Source organism: Eptesicus fuscus, chromosome 1 (genome assembly GCF_027574615.1).
Source record: "Eptesicus fuscus isolate TK198812 chromosome 1, DD_ASM_mEF_20220401, whole genome shotgun sequence".
NCBI lineage: Eukaryota > Metazoa > Chordata > Mammalia > Chiroptera > Vespertilionidae > Eptesicus > Eptesicus fuscus.
In genome coordinates this window covers 52,238,046-52,256,243 of record NC_072473.1, presented here as the reverse complement: position 1 = coordinate 52,256,243, position 18,198 = coordinate 52,238,046, and the positions used below count along the sequence as shown (strand labels likewise).

The 18,198-nt window shown below is 40.0% G+C and overlaps 1 protein-coding gene across 1 annotated transcript in view; it reads right to left on the bottom strand.

Moving 5' to 3' along the window:
• Positions 1 to 18,198, bottom strand: part of KIF4A (kinesin family member 4A) — a 204,012-nt gene that overhangs the window by 51,107 nt on the left and 134,707 nt on the right. Inside the window, exons 15-19 of the mRNA XM_008155964.3 lie at positions 12,007 to 12,110; positions 10,780 to 10,924; positions 9,936 to 10,046; positions 2,006 to 2,089; positions 1,210 to 1,323 (exon numbers count right to left, since the gene is read on the bottom strand). Of these exons, the coding sequence (XP_008154186.2) occupies positions 1,210 to 1,323; positions 2,006 to 2,089; positions 9,936 to 10,046; positions 10,780 to 10,924; positions 12,007 to 12,110 (558 nt within the window). The remainder of the gene's footprint in view (positions 1 to 1,209; positions 1,324 to 2,005; positions 2,090 to 9,935; positions 10,047 to 10,779; positions 10,925 to 12,006; positions 12,111 to 18,198) is intronic.

The window sequence follows — 18,198 nt, the reverse complement described above, 5'->3', positions numbered from 1 at the left end:
CGAGGATGCAGAGAAAAAGGAACCCTCGTGCACTGCTGGTGGGAATGCAGACTGGTGCAGCCACTGTGGAGAACAGTATGGAGTTTCCTCAAAAAACTAAAAATGGAACTCCCATTTGACCCAGTAATCCCACTTCTAGGAATATATCCTAAGAAACTAGAAACACCAATCAGAAAGGATATATGCACCCTTATGTTCATAGCAGCACAATTTACAATGGCTAAGATTTGGAAACAGCCTAGGTGCCTGTCAGCAGATGACTGGATCAGAAAACTATGGTACATCTACACAATGGAATACTATGCTGCTATAAAAAAGAAGGAATTCTTACCATTTGCAGCAGCCTGGATGGAACTGGAGAGCATTATGCTAAGTGAAATAAGCCAGTCAATGAAAGAAAAATACCACATGATCTCACTCATTTATGGATAATAAAGAACATTATAAACTGATGAACAAAAAGATAGATACAGAGGCAGTAAAGCATCAAACAGACTGTCAAATTACAGTGGGAAGGTTGGGGAGGGGTGGGGGAGATAAGAGATCAAACGAAGGACTTGTATGCATGCATATAAGCATAACCAATGGATGCAAGACACTGGGGGGTGAAGGCATGTATGGGAGTGGGGTGGGGGGGCAATGGGAAGATATGTACACACGTAATACCTTAATCAATAAATAAAAATGATAAAAAAGAAGTATTGATACACATAACTACATAGATGAATCTCAAAACTAATTATGTTTAATAAAAGTCAGAAGAAATGTATTATTCAATTTTTAGAAAATTATAGAAAATGAAAAGAAATATATAATTACAGAAAATAGGGAGTAGGGAAGAATTGCAAAGGGTACAAAGTTTTACTCGTGATGGATGTTGATGTTATCTTGATTGTGGTGATTTCATGGGTACATGTCTGTGTCTAAACTTATTAAATTGTACACTTTAAATATGTACAATTTATTACAGGTCAATTATTCTGCAATAGAACAGTCAAAAAATTAACTGAACCTCAAAAGGGGTAGGGATAGAAAGGGTTCTCTACTTTTGGTCTTTAACAACCATTCATATATTCATATCTTTAGGAAATAAGGCTTTCAGGCAGACCTTCATATTTTGCAGTTTACTTCTAAATGAAAAGAAAACTATTTCCCATGTTCACCTTACCCAATATACAAAAAAGAAAAGGCCATTCAAGCTGTCCATACCTTCACTCGAGCTGCAGTGCCTTCCATTTCACGGCTCTGAGTCTCTTTCCGCTTATCTGCGACCTCCCGTTGTTTTTGGAGAGCATCCTTGAGCCTCTTGTTGGCAGCTGCTGCCTAAATAAAAACGGTTCACAGTAATGTTGAATTTAAAGGTAAAAAGAAGAACATTATAATTTTCAGCATATTAGTAAAGAAAAATAAAAAATTCTATGGTTTGAGTTTCTCTAGGAACCAAGTTTATAGGTCTCCATGTCAAATGTGTACTTCCCCTAGGTTCTAAAGCAGATACTGGTCAACAGTTACTGCTTTAGAGCCCAAAAGAGAGGTACACATTTCAAGGAAGTACTGCAGGCTTGAAAGTATATAGAAATGTCACATATAATATTATTCTGTGACTTTTTAGAAAGAAGCAAGCCCAATTAGAAAAAAAAATCCTTATTTGGATAGTACCACTTCATCAGGTTATCTGCTCATAGTTCATGACATAGAAACAGGGATCAAGACTTCGGAATTGCTAGTCAGGACTGGTATCCCCTGCCCTGGCCGGGTGGCTCTGTTGGTTGGAATGTTGTCCCATACACCTAAGGGTTGCAGGTTTGATCCCCAGTTGGGGTGTGTATGGGAGGTAACCAATGGATGTTTCTCTCTCATCCTCTCTAAAATCAAAAAAAATATATCCTTGGTTGTTGAATACTGATTGGCATCCTTAGTTTCTCAGGACACTGGCTCATTTAAGGGATACTACTTTGCCTGAATCTAAGCAATACACTTGACCTAGCAGATTGGAATTTCTTACCTCTTCAGTTTTACGTCTAAGCACATTAGACTGTTTCTGGAAGTTTCTTTCGAGTTTGAGCAGTTCATATTGCCTCTTTCGGTCCTGAGAAGAAATGAGACAGACAGCTAGATAAAATAAAACCTTATAATGTAAATAAAAAGTATTTCAATGGTATAGTCATTATGGAAAACAAGAGGTTCCTCAAAAAATTTAAAATAGGCCCTGGCTGGTATGTTTAGTGGTTAGAGCACTGGCCCACCCTGAAGCATCACAGGTTTGATCCCTGGCCCTGGTCCGGGCGTTCGTTCGTGGGAGGCAACCAACCAATCTCAATCTCTCTCTCTCTCTCTCTCTCTCTCTCTCTCTCTCTCTCTCTCTCTCCTCTCCCTCCCTCCCTCCCTCCCCTCTCTCTCTCTCTCTCTCTCTCCTTCTCTCCCTCCCTCCCTCTCTCCTTTCCTCTCTCTCTAAAACTCAATAAAAAAAATCCTCCGGTGAGGATTAACAAAAAATTTTTTAAAAATAGAACTACTATAAAATCTAGCGATCCCACTATTGGTTATATATTCAAAGGAAATGAAACCAGTATCTTGAAGGGATATCTGAAAAGATGAATGGATAATGAAAATGTGGTACATATACACAATGAAATATTATTCAGTCATAAATAAGAAGGAAACCCTGCCATTTGCAACAATACAGATCAACTTAAACTAGGCTAAGAAAGACAAATACTGTATGATGTCTTATAATGTGGAATCTAAAAGTCGAGCTAATAGAACCAGAGTGTAGGATAGTGGTACCAGGGACTGGGGGATAGGGAAAAGGTTAGTCAAAGGGTACAAATTTCAGTTATAAGATAAACAAGTTCTGGGGATCTATGTATAGCTTAGTGACTATAGTTAATAATACTATATTGCATTAGTTAAAATTTGCTAAGAGAGTATAAAGTATTTTCAACACACTAACAAAAGGGTGATAGATGTGACATCTCCAAATTTATTCTTCTCTTTCAAAATTATTATGACTATTCTGGGTCACTTGTATTTACATATGAATTTTAGGATCAGAATGTGAGTTTCTGCAAACAAGTCAGGTGGAATTTAGATTGGGATTGTGAAGGTGTACATCAATCTAGGGAGTATTCCATCTTAAGAATATGAAGTTTTCCCATCCATGAACATGGGTTATCTTTCCATTTAGATCTTTAATTAATTCAATGATGTGTTGTAGTTGTTAATGTCTAGGTCTTACAACTGTTTTGTTAAGTTTATTCCCATGTATTTTATTCTTATTGATGCTTTTATAAATGGAATTGTTTTCTTAATTTCATTTGTTAAATTGTTAGTTGCTAGTGTATAAAAAAACATCTGATTTTCACACATTGAACTTACACACTGCAACTTTGCTAAACTCATGCATTAGTTCTAATAGTTTTTTAGATTTTCTAGGATTTTTTGTCACCTCTTAACAGAGGTAGTTTTGCTTCTTCCTTTCCAATCTGGATGCTTTTTATATATTTTTCTAGCCTAAGTGTCCTGGCTAGAACCTCCCAGACAATATTGAATAAAAATGGCAAGAGCAGATATCATTCTCTTGTTCCTGATCTTAGGGTGAAAAGTATTCTGTCTTTTATCATTAAGTATGATGCTAGTTGCAGGGTTTTCATGAATGCCTTTTTATTAGGTTGAGGAAGTTCCTTTCTACTTGTTTTTTGAGTGTGTTAATTATGAAAGGATTTTATCAAATGTTTCTTTTGTGTCTATTAACATGATCCTTAACTCTAATAATAAGGTGTATTACATTAATTGATTTTCAGATGTTAAAGAAGCCTTGCATTTTTTTTTTTTGGACCTTACTTCGTCATGGTGGATCATTCTTTTTATATGTTGCTGGATTTATCTATATTCATGAGATGTTGGTCTGTGGTTTTCTTTTCTTAGAATGTCTTTGTATGGTTTTGGTATCAGAGAAAATACTGGCCTCAAATAATATTTTTGAATTCATTATGTGTCTTCTGTATATAGTATATATTAATAGATCTTGATTTTTTAATTCAGTCTAACAATCTCTGCCTTTTGAAGAGATTGCTTAATCTATTCAAATTATGCTATTGATATGACCAGATTTATGTTTTTGAGTTTATATTTTGTTTTCTTTTATCTTTTTGTTTGTAATTTCCTCTTTTAATTTTATTTTTATTTAAAAAAATCTTTATTGTTGAAAATATTATAGATTTCCCCTCCCCCCCCCCATTGCCCCATCCACCTGGATCCCACCTCACCCCAGCAGTTCACTACCCTATTGTCTGTGTCCATGGATAATATATAAATGCATGTAAGTTCTTTGGTTAATATCCTCCCACTTGCACCCCCCCCCTTCCTCTGAGATTCATCACAATTTGTTCTTTTTCATTCATTCGTTTATTTTGTTCATTAGATTCTTTGTTCATTTACTTTGATTTTTAGATTGATTTACAGATATGTATTTACTGACATTTTATTGTTCATATTTTTGTTCTTTCTTCTTCCTTTTCCCACTCTCCCTCTTCTTCTTCAAAAAGACCCTTTAATATTTCATGTAATACTGATTGGGTGGTCATGAACTCCTTTAGCTTTTTCTTGACTGTGAAGCTCTTTATCTGACCTTCAATTCTAAATGATAGCTTTGCTGGTCAGAGTAATCTTGGTTGTAGATACTTGCTTTTCATCACTTTGAATATTTTTTTGCCACTACCTTCTGACCTGTAAAGTTTATGTTGAGAAATCAGCTGACAGTCATATGGGTGCTCCCTTGTAGGTAACTAACTGCTTTTCTCCTGCTACTTTTAAGATTCTCTCTTTGTCTTTAACCTTTGGCATTTTAATTATATGTCCCGGTGTAGGCCTCTTTGGGTTCATCATGTTTGGGACTCTCTGTGCTTCCTGGACTTGTAAGTCTATTTCTTTCACCCGGTAGGTTAAGTTTTCTCTCATTATTTTTTCAAATAGATTTTGAATTTCTTGCTACCTCTCTTCTCTTTCAGCCCCTCCCCCTCCCTGCCCATGAGAACGTTGGTACACTTGAAGTTGTCCCAGAGGCTCCTAACACTATCTTCATATTTTTGGGTTCTTTTTTCTTTTTGCTCTTCTGCTTGGGTGTTTTTTGCTTCCTCATATTCTAAACCACTGATTTGATTCTCGACACCCTCTATTCTACTGTAGATTCCCTGTAAATTCTCACTAAGTCCATTGAAGCTTTCATTAAGTTCCTTAAGCACCTTATAACCATTGTTTTGAACTCTATCTAGTAGTTTGCTTGTTTCTGTTTCACTTAGGTGTTTTTTTCTAGAGATTTCTTCTGTTCTTTCATCTGTGACATATTTATTTGTCTCCACATTCTGGCTGCTTCCCTGTATTTGTTTCTATGTATTAGGTAGAGCTGCTGTGTCTCCTGGAATTGGTAGAGTGGCCTTGTGTAGTAGGTGTACTGTAGGACCCAGTGGCTCAGCTTCCCCAATCCCCTAAGCTGGGCTCTAGGTACACCCCTGTGTGGACTGTGTGCACTGTCCTGTTGTAGTTGAGCCTTGATTGCTGTTGGTATCACTGGGAGGGATTGAACCCCTCATCTCAGGCCAATTGGCTGTTATTACCAGTTGTGACTATAGTCGAAGAGCCCCTATGGAGCAGGACTTACTTCAGTGGGGCTTTGGTGCTCATTGAGTCTGCCCCTTTAGTGTGTTGTTTTTAGATGTGGTAGGGTTATAATCTGAAGGGTGTGTGGTCTGAAGCTGATCACTTGGTGCACTGGCTTTGGGGCTTCCTGGGAGGTGCAAAGTCAGCTACTCTCTGTGTTCTGCCTTGGGCCACCTGGCACGAGCTACACAGCAATCTACAGATGGCTGCTACTTGTGTTAGGGTTGGAGGTGCCCAGGAGAAGCCAAGCTGTGAATCTTGGCAGGCTGCTGCTAGTCAGGCCTGTGGCCACTTATCGAGAGGTATGGGGCACACTGAAGTCAGCTGCTACTTGTTTGAGAGATTTTAGAAAAGTCTGAAGCCTGAGCCAGGACAAGCCATTCACATGGAAAAGCCACAGAAAACAGTTTGGGTGGGGATGCAAAATGGGTGGGGTGGGGTCTCAGGGAATCACCAGGGTTGGGCAAACTGTGTGGGCCAGGTTGATGAAGACTCAGATCTGGCACCTGCCAGTCAGCTCTGTGGTGGGGAGGTCTCTGTAATGGAACAATGACCTCTGCCAGCATTTCTTCTGGGAGAAAGTTGCCCACCAGTTCCTGCCCAGATGCCAGACAATTTAGTTCTTTCCTGTATGTTCCTCATCCTTTCAAGCTAATGCCCCAGCACTGGAGCTCAGAGATAGTGAGGCCTAGTAAGTCTGTGCATGGACCCTTTAAGAGGACCTGCCTGGGAATCTTAGCAGCCTTTCATCTCCCTCAGCCTCAATCCCCACTGGTTTTTACAGCCCAAAGTTATGGGGACTTCTTTTCCCTGCACTGGAACCTTAGGCTGAGGGGTCTGGTGTTGGGCTGGAACTTCTTGCTCCTCATGGGGGACCTCTGTCACCAAGATATCCCTCCTGATTAAAAACACGCCACACATGGGTGTCAGGACCAGCCTGTTCTGTGCCTCCACCTCTCCTACCAGTCACAATGTGGCTTCTTTAATTCTCTAGTTGTAGGGCTTCCATTCAGCCGAATTTCAGGCAGTTATGAATGATGGGTGTACTTTATTTTAGCTGTAATTGTGATGTGGTTGTGGGAGGAGGTGAGTACCACATTTACCTACACTGCCATCTTGACCTTCCTTCCTTTATCTTTTTTTTTCCTTTATTCTGCCTTTACTGCTTTCTTTTACATTAAGGGAATACTAGTATAAATAATTTGTAGTATAGCATAGTAATTAGTTTAATGATTATTTCACTATATTTTTGAGTTACATTCTTTTTTTTTAATTTCAGAGAGGAAGGGAGAAGGAGAGATAGAAACATCAATGATGAGAGAGAATCATTGATTGGCTGCCTCTTGCATGCCCCCTACTAGGGATCGAGTCTGCAACCCGGGCATGTGCCCTTGATTGGAATCGAACCTGGGACTCTTCAGTCGGCAGAGTGATGCTCTATCCATTGAGCCAAACCAGCTAGGGCTTGAGTTACATTCTTAATGATTGCTCTAGTGCTTATAATAAATATCTTATCAGAATCTACTTCAGATTTCTATTAACTTAATTCCAGTGAGGTATAGAAATGTTATTCCTGTATTGCTCTGTTCTCTCTTCCTTTCTTGTGTTATATTGTTATGCATTTTTAGTCAATATATAACCCAAAATACATTATTATAATTATCCTATCTAATAAAAGAATAATATGCAAATTGACCGTCACACCAACACACAAGATTGCTGCCCCCATGTGGACACAAGATGGCCGCCACAAGATGGCCAGCAGGGGAGGGCAGTTGGGGCTGATCAAACCTACAGGGGAGGGCAGTTAGGGGTGACCAGGACAGCAGAGGAGGGAAGTTGGGGGCGACCAGGCCTGCAGGGAAGGGCAGTTGTGGGGGGACCCAGGCCTGCAGGGGAGAGCAGTTAGGGGCAATGAGGCTGGCAGGGGAGGGCCAATTAGGGGTGACCGGGTTGGCAGGAGAGGGCAGTTGGGGGGGACCAGGCCTGCAGGGGAGGGCAGTTAGGGGCAATCGGGCCGGCAGGGGAGCAGTTAGGAATCAATCAGGCTGGCGGGGGAGTTGTTAGGCATCAATCAGGCTGGCGGGGGAGTTGTTAGGGGGTGATCAGGCTGGCAGGCAGAAGCGGTTAGGGGTAATCAGGAAGGCAGGCAGGTGAGCAGTTGGGAGCCAGCAGTCCTGGATTGTGAGAGGGATGTCCGACTGCCCATTTAGGCCCGATCCCACTGCCTAAATGGGCAGTTGGACAACCCTCGAGGGATCCCAGATTGGAGAGGGTGCAGGCTGGGCTGAGGGACAGACTCCCCCCCCCCATGTACGAATTTCGTGCACAGGGCCTCTAGTATAATTATACTTTTAGAATTACCTATGCAATGCCTATATTGGCACTCTTTGTTTTTGTGTGCGTGTACAGATTCAAATTACTGTATCACTTGCTTTAGTCTGAAGTTCTTTTAAGTATTTCTTGTAACGTAGATCTTCTAAAAACAAATGTATCTGGCTTCTGTTTATCTGGGAATGCCATTTTGCCTTCATTTTTGAAAGAAAACTTTGCTCTCTATAAGATTCTTGGTTGATAACACCTTCAGATTTTAACTTCCCTAAATAAAGCCAGTACCCTTATGGAAGGCAGGATTCCTATGGCTGTTCCTATGGCCAGCTTCTCTCCCTGGGCATAACCTTGGTACCATAGCTCAGGATCTGGAGGCAGGCACAGCATCCTACTTCTTAGAGCAACATTTCTGTTCTGAGTTGGATGCTGGGCTGGGGCACTAGACTCTATTTTTCTTGGCTTGCCTCTCCTGACATGGAAGTGACATACTATGGTTAGATGGGTTGGGACAATCAGGCCCCAGTATTACTGGCTTTCTGCATCAGCGGCAGAGTTTCCACCCTATACATGAGGACTAGGTGGAAAAAGGGATACACAGACTTCTTATCTGCTCTTGCCTGAAACAGAGGTGTAGTAACATGGAGGTGAAGGCAAAGAAACAGAAGAAACAATAGCCATAGAATGGAAACTGGAGGGTCAGGGGAGGGAGTTGGTCATGGCTCAAATGACACAGATTCTTGCTATTCTTCCTGAGATTTAGTAGAGTTCCTTGAATAATTGTTTATTTGGTTTACACCCTTAGGACAATTTCTAGACCTTATAAATAGTTGTTTTTATAAACTTTATCAGCTGTGCTTCTTTCACTGAGTCCACAAAACTCCTCATGCTATCTACCATTCTGAAAGTATTTCTAATCTTATTTCTTGACCCAATGTATCACATTCTGGCCAATTCTAAAAATTTCTCCAAATCAATGTCTTTTCCAGTGTGCTTTCCAAGAATGCTGCTACTATTCTAATTTGGGCCCTTACTATCTTTCGGGATGATATAATGTCTTAACTTATATGTGTTCTGGCTTCCGATTTATCAATACTTCAGTTTGTTCTACACATTACTCCCAGACGTATCTTTCTAAAGCAGTATTTTGCTAATATCACATTGTTTCTCAAAAACCTTAAAAATCTTTACTCTGCTAACAAAATAAAGTTCAAACTTCTTGGATCTTTAACAATTCAGCTTCAATTTGTCTTTCCAATAGAATTTTCTACTACTATTCCACCTAGACCATTAGTCATGCCTTGAATATGCCTACAAAGTTGTCATTTCCTGCTGTCCCATCTATCTGGATGCCTGCATTTATCTCTAACAAAATCCTCCCTATTATTCAAGGCTTGTTCACCTATTGTCTTTTCACTCCGACTAGAAGTGTGCTTCCCTTTCTTAATTACTTTGGTGTTTTAGACCAGCGGTTGCCAACCGGTGGTCCGCAGACCACTTGTGGTCTGTGCGGTCCAAAAGGTTGGTGACCGCTGTTTTAGACCATTTGTAAAGCACAGATCTCTTTATTCTTTATATTGGTGAAAACCATGTTTATGTCTCACATTCCCCTTATACCAGGCTTCAAGGGCAGAGTTCATATACCACTCATCTTTATATTTTCCAAGGTATATATAGTGGATAATACCTTGCACCCAATAGACATTTAATAAATAGCTGTTAAATTCATGAATGTGTCACATTTTTGGAGACACCAATTATTTAAAATTAAAAAAAAGATTTCATGTCAGTCAGCCTAGAGAAGGGTTTATTACCTTTGAGGAGTATACTTACCTATTCTTTTTTTAAAAACTTTATATTTATTGTTAACATTATTACAGATGTCCCCATTCCCCCACCCCTTTGCCCACATCCACCCAGCTTCTGTATCCCTTCCCGCTGGCACTTACCCGTTCTTTTAATTGGATTACTTCTTTGTCTTTTTGTTGCTTCCATTGTCTAAATTTCTCAGCATCCTCTTTCATCTGACGCATTAACTGTACCCGTTGGTTTTTCATCACCTATAAAAACAAAAACCAGTACAAGTATTAGTCATCTGCATTTACTCTAGGTTGATGTGCATATGGACAGACTAACCATTAAGAGAGAAAACTAAGCTGAGAAAGCCGCCAATAGATTTTATGATTAAGCTTATCATACCCCTTGCTGTGCTTGCACAGGTTCTCTGAGTATAGACTACACAAACACTCTGAAGCAATAAAACCAAAAGTGTACCTACAAGCTAAATCCAGTCCTAAATTCATGCTATATAAATGAAGTTTCAAGGAAATATCTACTAATCCTCAAGAACAAATCCACCTAGCAACCATTATATCTAAAGGTTTTAGTACAAGTAGCCTGAAGCAACTACTTTGCAGATAAGTTTGAATATTCAATAGCTGAAAATTTTCTCTAGGTGTCTGTCATTTTGCAACTACTTTACAAAATTATTCCACATGATCATGGAAGGTGGTCAGGATATTACCACTAAATATTAAGGTACTTTTTTGCCCTTTGGTTTCAGAGAATCTAACATTAAACTCTGAATGTCAAAGAAGGGTTTTGTTATTCAGATTCGAGACGTCCACTAGAACAATGTTCTGCAAAAGGAACTTTTGTGGAGATTCACACACTTGAAATGATGACCCTGCCTGGTACTCTCTCACATGAAAACACTTCTATAGTATAATTCCATACAGAACACTTATGCTTATAAGTTTCCGTAGGATAAAATGCATCGATAGAGTTTAATACCCGTATCTCCTGGTTCAGTTTGGAGATGGTACACTCTGTGGATTCTTTCAGCTTCAGAAGTTTGGACTGTTCATTCAGTTTCTTCTTTAGATCAGCTATTTGACCCTCTAGCTCCTGGAGACGTTTGCGGCGGCGCTCACTCAACCTAAACACAGATGTTGTAGAAATAAAGACTAGAAACAGCAAAGCCTGACTTCAAAAGACATAATGTTAGACTCCCAGGCTCACAACCCTGATACATATAAAATAGGTGGCCGTCACATAGCCATCTTTAAATATGAATACCACCCAAACAATCAAAACTGCCTTAATAATGGGGCCTTAATACAAAGTCAAAGAACAATTTTTTTTGAGTATATAACAATGCAATTGCCTCAATACACGCCAACCCCCATACCACTATGTGTTAAAAGGATGGTTCTTTGAAGCCATTTCACTTCACTTTAACTGTAAGAAATAATTCTCATAAGTATGAGATAGAAAGTAAACATTTAGCATAACTTTTAAAAACATTACCTTTAGACTCAATAGAAAGATATAACAGTCACTGAGTAAAAAGAAGATAGAATAGCCAATAAGGCAGAAATTTGAGGGAGAGAAGGGTATTCTGGTTATCTATCTTGGTTTTATTCTTTTTTTTTTTTTTTTTTTAATTTCTTTATTGATTAAGGTGTCACATATTTGTCCTCATCCCCCCATTCCCATCCCACCCCTCTCCCCACGCATGCCCCAATCCCCTGTTGAACTTAACCGTTGGTTTTATTCTTAACTAAGAAATAGCTAGATTGATTTTTCATTTACTAGCCTGGACATTAATTCTATTCACAAACTAATTTACCATCAGTGCAGGGATAAATTGTTGCCATCTGGTAGGCCTGATAATTTTTCAAAATCCAGCACAAATGCTAACTTCTTGTAAAGCCTTCCTTGATCATACCAGCCTAAACTGATATCTCCTGCCTCTGAACTCTTAAAGCAATTACTGCCTAAGAAATTTATGTGGCTACTAATCATGTGCTGTGTTGTGTTACAGCCTTCTTTTATTGTCATCATGAGATGTTATTAAAAACCTCAATTAAATAACTTTTCTTTTGCTTAGGTCTCTCCTCCACAACTAAGTTTAAAATTTGTGGGTGCAGAATATGGCTCTTTTACTTCTCTACTTCCTCCACAGCTCCTCATACATAGTAGGAACTTTGATATGATATTTATTGACTTTATTCTTACTTGGCTTGGTTGATATCCTTTTTTGTTGTCTGAAGTTCAAGAACCAATTCTTCCTTTTCCTTTTGCAGATTGATGACTTCCAATTCTAGATTTTTAATGTTATCCTACAAATGTTATAGGTCAGAGAGAAAGAAGAGATTAAAGGCAAAGGAAGAAAATCACTTGAACATTCCACATTTAAGAAACTATGCACTCAATTTCACCACTTCAATTGCATACTAAAAACATTTGTACTTGATCTGATGGAGATTGATGTCATGTAGTGGGAAAAGTATGGACTTGGACCAAAAGGCTGGGCTTAAGACTTGATTCCAGCACTTACTATCTAAATATCTTAAGGAAAGTAACTTCATTTCTTTTCGCCCTAGTTTTTGTGCAGAATAGAATTAATATAGCAGGCATGAAGCTACTATCTTTATTTTTTAAATATATTTTTATTGACATCAGAGAGGAAAGGAGAGGGAGAGAGAGATAGAAACATCAGTGATGAGAGAGAATCATTTATCAGCTGCCTCCTGCACCCCACACTAGGGATTGAACCTGAAACCTGGGCATGTGTCCTGACCAGGAATGGAACCATGACCTCCTGGTTCATAGGTTGATGTTCAACCATTGAGCCACGCAGGCAGACTACTATCTTTTAAAAGGCCTGCTTGTAAGACTAGCCCATGGCTCATGTCTGGAAACTTGGATTTGGGTAGAGTTTCCACCATTCTCTAATTAATGAGTGGCTCACTATGCCTAAACTGTTCAAAAAATATAATTTATCCTAAATACATGCTTTCCTTCTGGGAGTTTAGAATTTTGATATATGCTAGGCAGAGAAGACTTATATAAATGACCCCTGGTAAAATCCCTGGATTCCTACGCTCAAGGGAACCTCCCTGATAGACAACATTTCACACGTGTGTCACAACCCATTGCTGGAAAAAGTAGGCACATACTGGGTGATTCCACTAGGAGAAGATTCTTAGAAGCTTGTACCTGGTTTCCTTGAGATTTTGCCCCATGTGCCTTTTCCCTTTGCTGATTTTGCTTTGTGTCCTTTCACTGTAATAAATCTTAGCTGTGAGTATGATTATATGCTGTGTCCTGTGAGTCCTCCTTGGAGAATTGTCGAACCTGGGGGTGGTCGTGGGGGCCACCAAGCATTTCCCTATCTATATAAACAGGTAACAACACCATTTACCTCACAGGGTTGTTGGGAAGATAAATAAGACAAAAAAGTAGACATTTTGTAAACTGTAAAGGGCTGCACAAACATCCTTATATTCAGAACTTTCAAACATATGTACTAGTATTCAGTAGCAACTGTAGTTCTGCATGCATTTAGGAAACCAATTCTAGAAAGTTAAGTTTGGTAATTTTCAAGATTGGGAAAACCCAATGAACAGATTATTTCCTGTTATCATAACTAAAAAAGATGAAAGGAAAATAGGTGACTGAGTGGTTGACAGCCAAGAAGATTATAAGCAGGCCTTAGACCAGTAGTGAAATCACACAAAGAAGCAGAGGCAGGTTAGGTGGGGTTTTATCAAACAAGCTTTCTAAATTGGCAAGAGCTGTTTTCCACAAAATATACTGAGCCACTTCTGTATAACCAACAAAAATCCATCTCATTGTTTATAGTTACCCTGCATATTTAAACTGGCAATAATGTATGTGTATATTTATAGAACTAACACATGAACACATTCTTGTAAAAAAAAGGTCCAGATAAAACATATAAAGGGCAAGTCCCCATGACTGCCCCACCCCTGCCAAAATTCCAGTCCCCTCTCCAGAAGTAACCACTGTTATTGGCTTAATCCAGACTTTCCAGATATTTTTCTAGATGTTTACATAGTCTAATTATTTACACATATATGTAAGTGCATAGACTATATACGTAATTAATAAATATACTGTAGAAAATTTCTAGTATATTATATGTCAGTAGATAATATATAAAGTATATACACACAAATGTGCATATATGTATCTGTGTGTACCTATTACAATGTATTACAGATAAGTAGAATTACACTTTATGTATATATTATTCTGTAACTTGCCTTTTTTAAAACCTGGTCTTGGAGATTTATTTATATCAGTGCTTATATAGATCTATCTCATTCTGTTTTTTTTCCATAATTAAATATTCTTATACTAGTACATGCCTTGTGCACATGTGCAAGGTTTTTCTAGGGTAGAGACAAGTGGAATTACAGGATCATGGCGGGTACACATTTTCAATTTCAATAGATACTGCCAAATTGTCTTCCAAAGTGGCTGTTCCAATTTACACTCTTGCCAGCTACGTATACGAGTGCTTGTTTTCCTGCACCCTTGTCAACATTTGATATTACTACACTTCCAAATTTGTAGCAATCAGACGGGTAAAAAATAGTATGTCTTCATTATATATCCCATATTCAGTCAATAATTGCCTCACCAACTCCACAAAAGGAATTATTCAAATGTGTGAGTCCTAGGCTATTATAACTCATGGTAATCTTCATTAGAAGCTATACCTTCTCAAATTTTTCTATGGCAATGCTTCACAGTGACAGAAAAATAGTTTAGAACAGTGGTTGCCAGCCTTTTGGACCCCGTGGACCACCAGTTGGCGAACACTGCTCCAAAGGTTTCCTTAAATCAGCAGTTGCCAACCTTTTAGACCTCACAGACCACCAGTGGTCCGCGGACCACTGGTTGGCAACCGCTGTTTAGAACAAAAAACTACCTTATTTTTTAGAAAAAGAGAGACAGTTGATGGGCAGAGGGCAGGGGGGTGGTGTAAGAGATCAACCAAATAACTTGTATGCACGTAACCATAACCAACGGACACAGACAATAGGAGGATGGTGAAGGCCTGGGCTGGGGAATGGGGGTGGGCTGGCAAAGGACAATGGGGGATAAAGTGGACATATGTAATACTTTTTAACAATAAGAATTAAAAAAAGAAGTACAAATTAGCAGGTATAGAATAGTCATGGGGCTGTAAAGTACAGCACAGAAAATATAGATAATAATCTATATATATAAAAGCCCAGTGACCAGAATGATGGAAGGACCAGTCGCTATGACACTCACTGCAGCAGCCAACTGGCCTGATCAGGACCCCTATTGGCCTCCCCAAACTTCTGCAGCCCCTCCCCCGGCCAGCCTGGCCCCCAATTGGCCCCCCCACCCTGATTGGGGATGGGGCCGGCTACCCAACTGCCCACAGTCCCTCCCCCTGGCCAGCCCCACCCTCAATAACCCCCCACCCCAATCGGGGGTGGGTCCATCCAGCCAACCACCCATGGCCCCTCTCCTTCACTGACTCACCCCCGATTGGCCCCCCCACCTCTACTGGGGGCGGGGCAGGCCAACCTCTTGCATCTCCCCCCCGCATCTGGACCAGCCGGACCCCACCTGTGCATGAATTCGTGCACCAGGCCTCTAGTCTATATACTAGTATATAAAAGGCTAATATGCTAAGTGTCTAACCAGTTGCTATGATGCGCACTGACCACCAGGGGGCAGACGCTCAACGTAGGAGTTGCTGTGATGTGCACTGGCCATTTACAGAGAAACGGCACTACGGACCTGGCACCCACAAAGCAACACTCAGCTTCCCCACAGTGGGACACAGGCCCTGCCGCCACACTGGAGTGACAGCCCACCAAATCGCAGCTGAAGCTGCTGAGACCCCATGGTGCAAAATGCGGCCCACAGGCCAGCCCAGCCTAGAAACGGTGGGTGTGGGTGCTGGGTAATGATGTCACGTAGCAATGCCCAGCTTACTCTCCCTAGCAACTAGCCTCCTTGGAGTTTCTTCAGCCCAGGAACACAACTTGCTTTATAGCAGGTAGAAACATTTTTACATTTTAACCAAATGTCTATGAAGGATTTTCCATGCCTCATCTCATTTGATCCTCACAGAAGTCCTGGAGTAGGTAGATAGGAGACTCAGTGGAATCCTATTTCCTTTTCATTAGCCAGAAAACGGAGATTTAGAAAGCTTAGAAACTTGACCCAACTGAAAAGAAGAAATGGTGTACCTTGAAAATGACTTCAGGTTTTCTCACTGTGCAGAATGTAGTCAAACACTGCTGCAGTTAAATATTTTACCCTTTGTTCTCTCTGCGTGATCTACAACAATAATCTACTTAGTGTTGATATTTACTGCTGTGTTGCTGACAATTACCTGAAAGAGAAGTTTCGTTGCTTCACTGGGCTGGAAAAAGTTTAGCTAAATCAGAAAGCAGGTCTAATTAAGCAAGTTTATATACACTGAGTGGCCAGATTATTATGATCTCTGAATGCATAATAATCTGGCCACTCATTGTGTGTGTGTGTGTGTGTGTGTGTCCATATATATATGTGTGTGTGTGTGTGTGTTTATATACATACACACACAAACACACACACACACACACACACACACACACACACACAATGAGTGGCCAGATTATTATGCGTTCATAATAATCACTGACATTTGAGGCATGTTTCTCATATATATATGTGTGTGTGTGTGTGTGTGTGTGTGTGTGTGTGTGTGTGTATATAAAAAGAAGGAACTCCTACCATTTGCAATAGCATGGATAGATCTGGAGAGCATTATGCTAAGTGAAATAAGCCAGTTAGAGAAAGATAAATATCACATGATCTCACTCATTTGCGGATTATAATGCACAACATAAACTGATGAACAAAAACAGATCCAGAGACAGAAGCATTGATCAGACAGTCAAACCTCAAAGGGAAGGTAGGGGAGGGTGGGGGTAAGGGGGAGAGATCAACTAAAAGACTTGTATGCATGCATTATAAGCATAACCAATGGACAGAGACAGCAGGGGGGCGAGGGCATGTACAGGAGTGGAGTGGGGGGGCAATGGGGGATATGGACATGTATGTAATACCTTAGTCAATAAAAAAATTAAAAAATACATAGACTAGTAAAGAAATAATACAAGAAAACCTCCCATTAAAGGAGAATTCAAATTTCTAGTTTGAAAGGACACACCAAGCACCAAGCACAATAAATGAGAAAAGACCCATACCAAGGTGCATCGCTATGAAATTAAATAACACTTTGGGACAACGAAAAGATTCTAAAAGTTTCCAAAGGGAAAAATACAGGTAAAATAAAAAAACCATCACAAATTATAATGGACTTCTTAACAGCAACAATGGAAAAAGAAGACAAGGGAGCAAAGCCTTCAAAATTCTGGAAAAAAAATTTCCATTGTAGAATTCTAAATCTAGCCAAATTAACAAGTGTAAGAAGAACAACAACAAAAAGTATTTGCAGGCATGCAACTGCTTAAAACATTTTCCTTTCATGTATACTTTCTTAGAAAGTTATTATGGTTTGTATTCTACAAAAAGGTATATCACAAGAAGGAGGAAGACATGAGACATGAAACAGATTCCTAGGATGATGCTCACAGATTAACGGCTGGGCAGTAGGCCTAGAGAAAGCAAACCAGGACAGAGGATTTCAGGAGGGTTGTCTCCAAAAAATAAAGGGATTGATAAATCATCTGGTGTAGCTGACCACACTGAGAGGAGTTTCATCATTCTGTTAAGTTTGGAGATAAATTATTAACAGGTATATAGAAGACTAAGTAAATGAAAAAATGAGATTATTATAGTCAGTCAAAGATGGTACCATAGATGCTGAGCTCACATTCTTGCAAGAATATATCAAATGTACACCTGTATTTAGATCAAATCCTCCTAAGAAAAAAATGTGAGCCAACTGAACAGCCTCTGCACAATAAACAAGAGAGAATGACTATCTAGAGAAGGTTGGGGAACCACGAGGGCTCTCTTGGAGCAGAGAAAACAACCCAGTACTGGAGGAATGGGTGGGCCCCATTGTTAACATCTCCCCTGAACCTGGATAGCAGGTGAGAGCTCCATCCAGGTTCTCTAGCAGACCTGCAGGGTGCTTTAGCATGTCCCCAGCCACCCCTACTTGAGCTAGACCCAGCAAAAACAGGAGAGTACCAAAGTGTGCACACAAGGGGACCATCTAATCCAGCAGGTGCAGCTGCTTTGTGCTCCCACTTGGCTGCACACACAAGGGTTTCTCCTACCTGGAGAAAGTATGGAGCCAACAGAATACTGCAGTACTCACTTGTAGGCTGACCTGTCCAAAAACAGTGTGGAGATAGTGGGGTGCTACTGTGTGCTCATGTGGGGTCCTCACTCCTA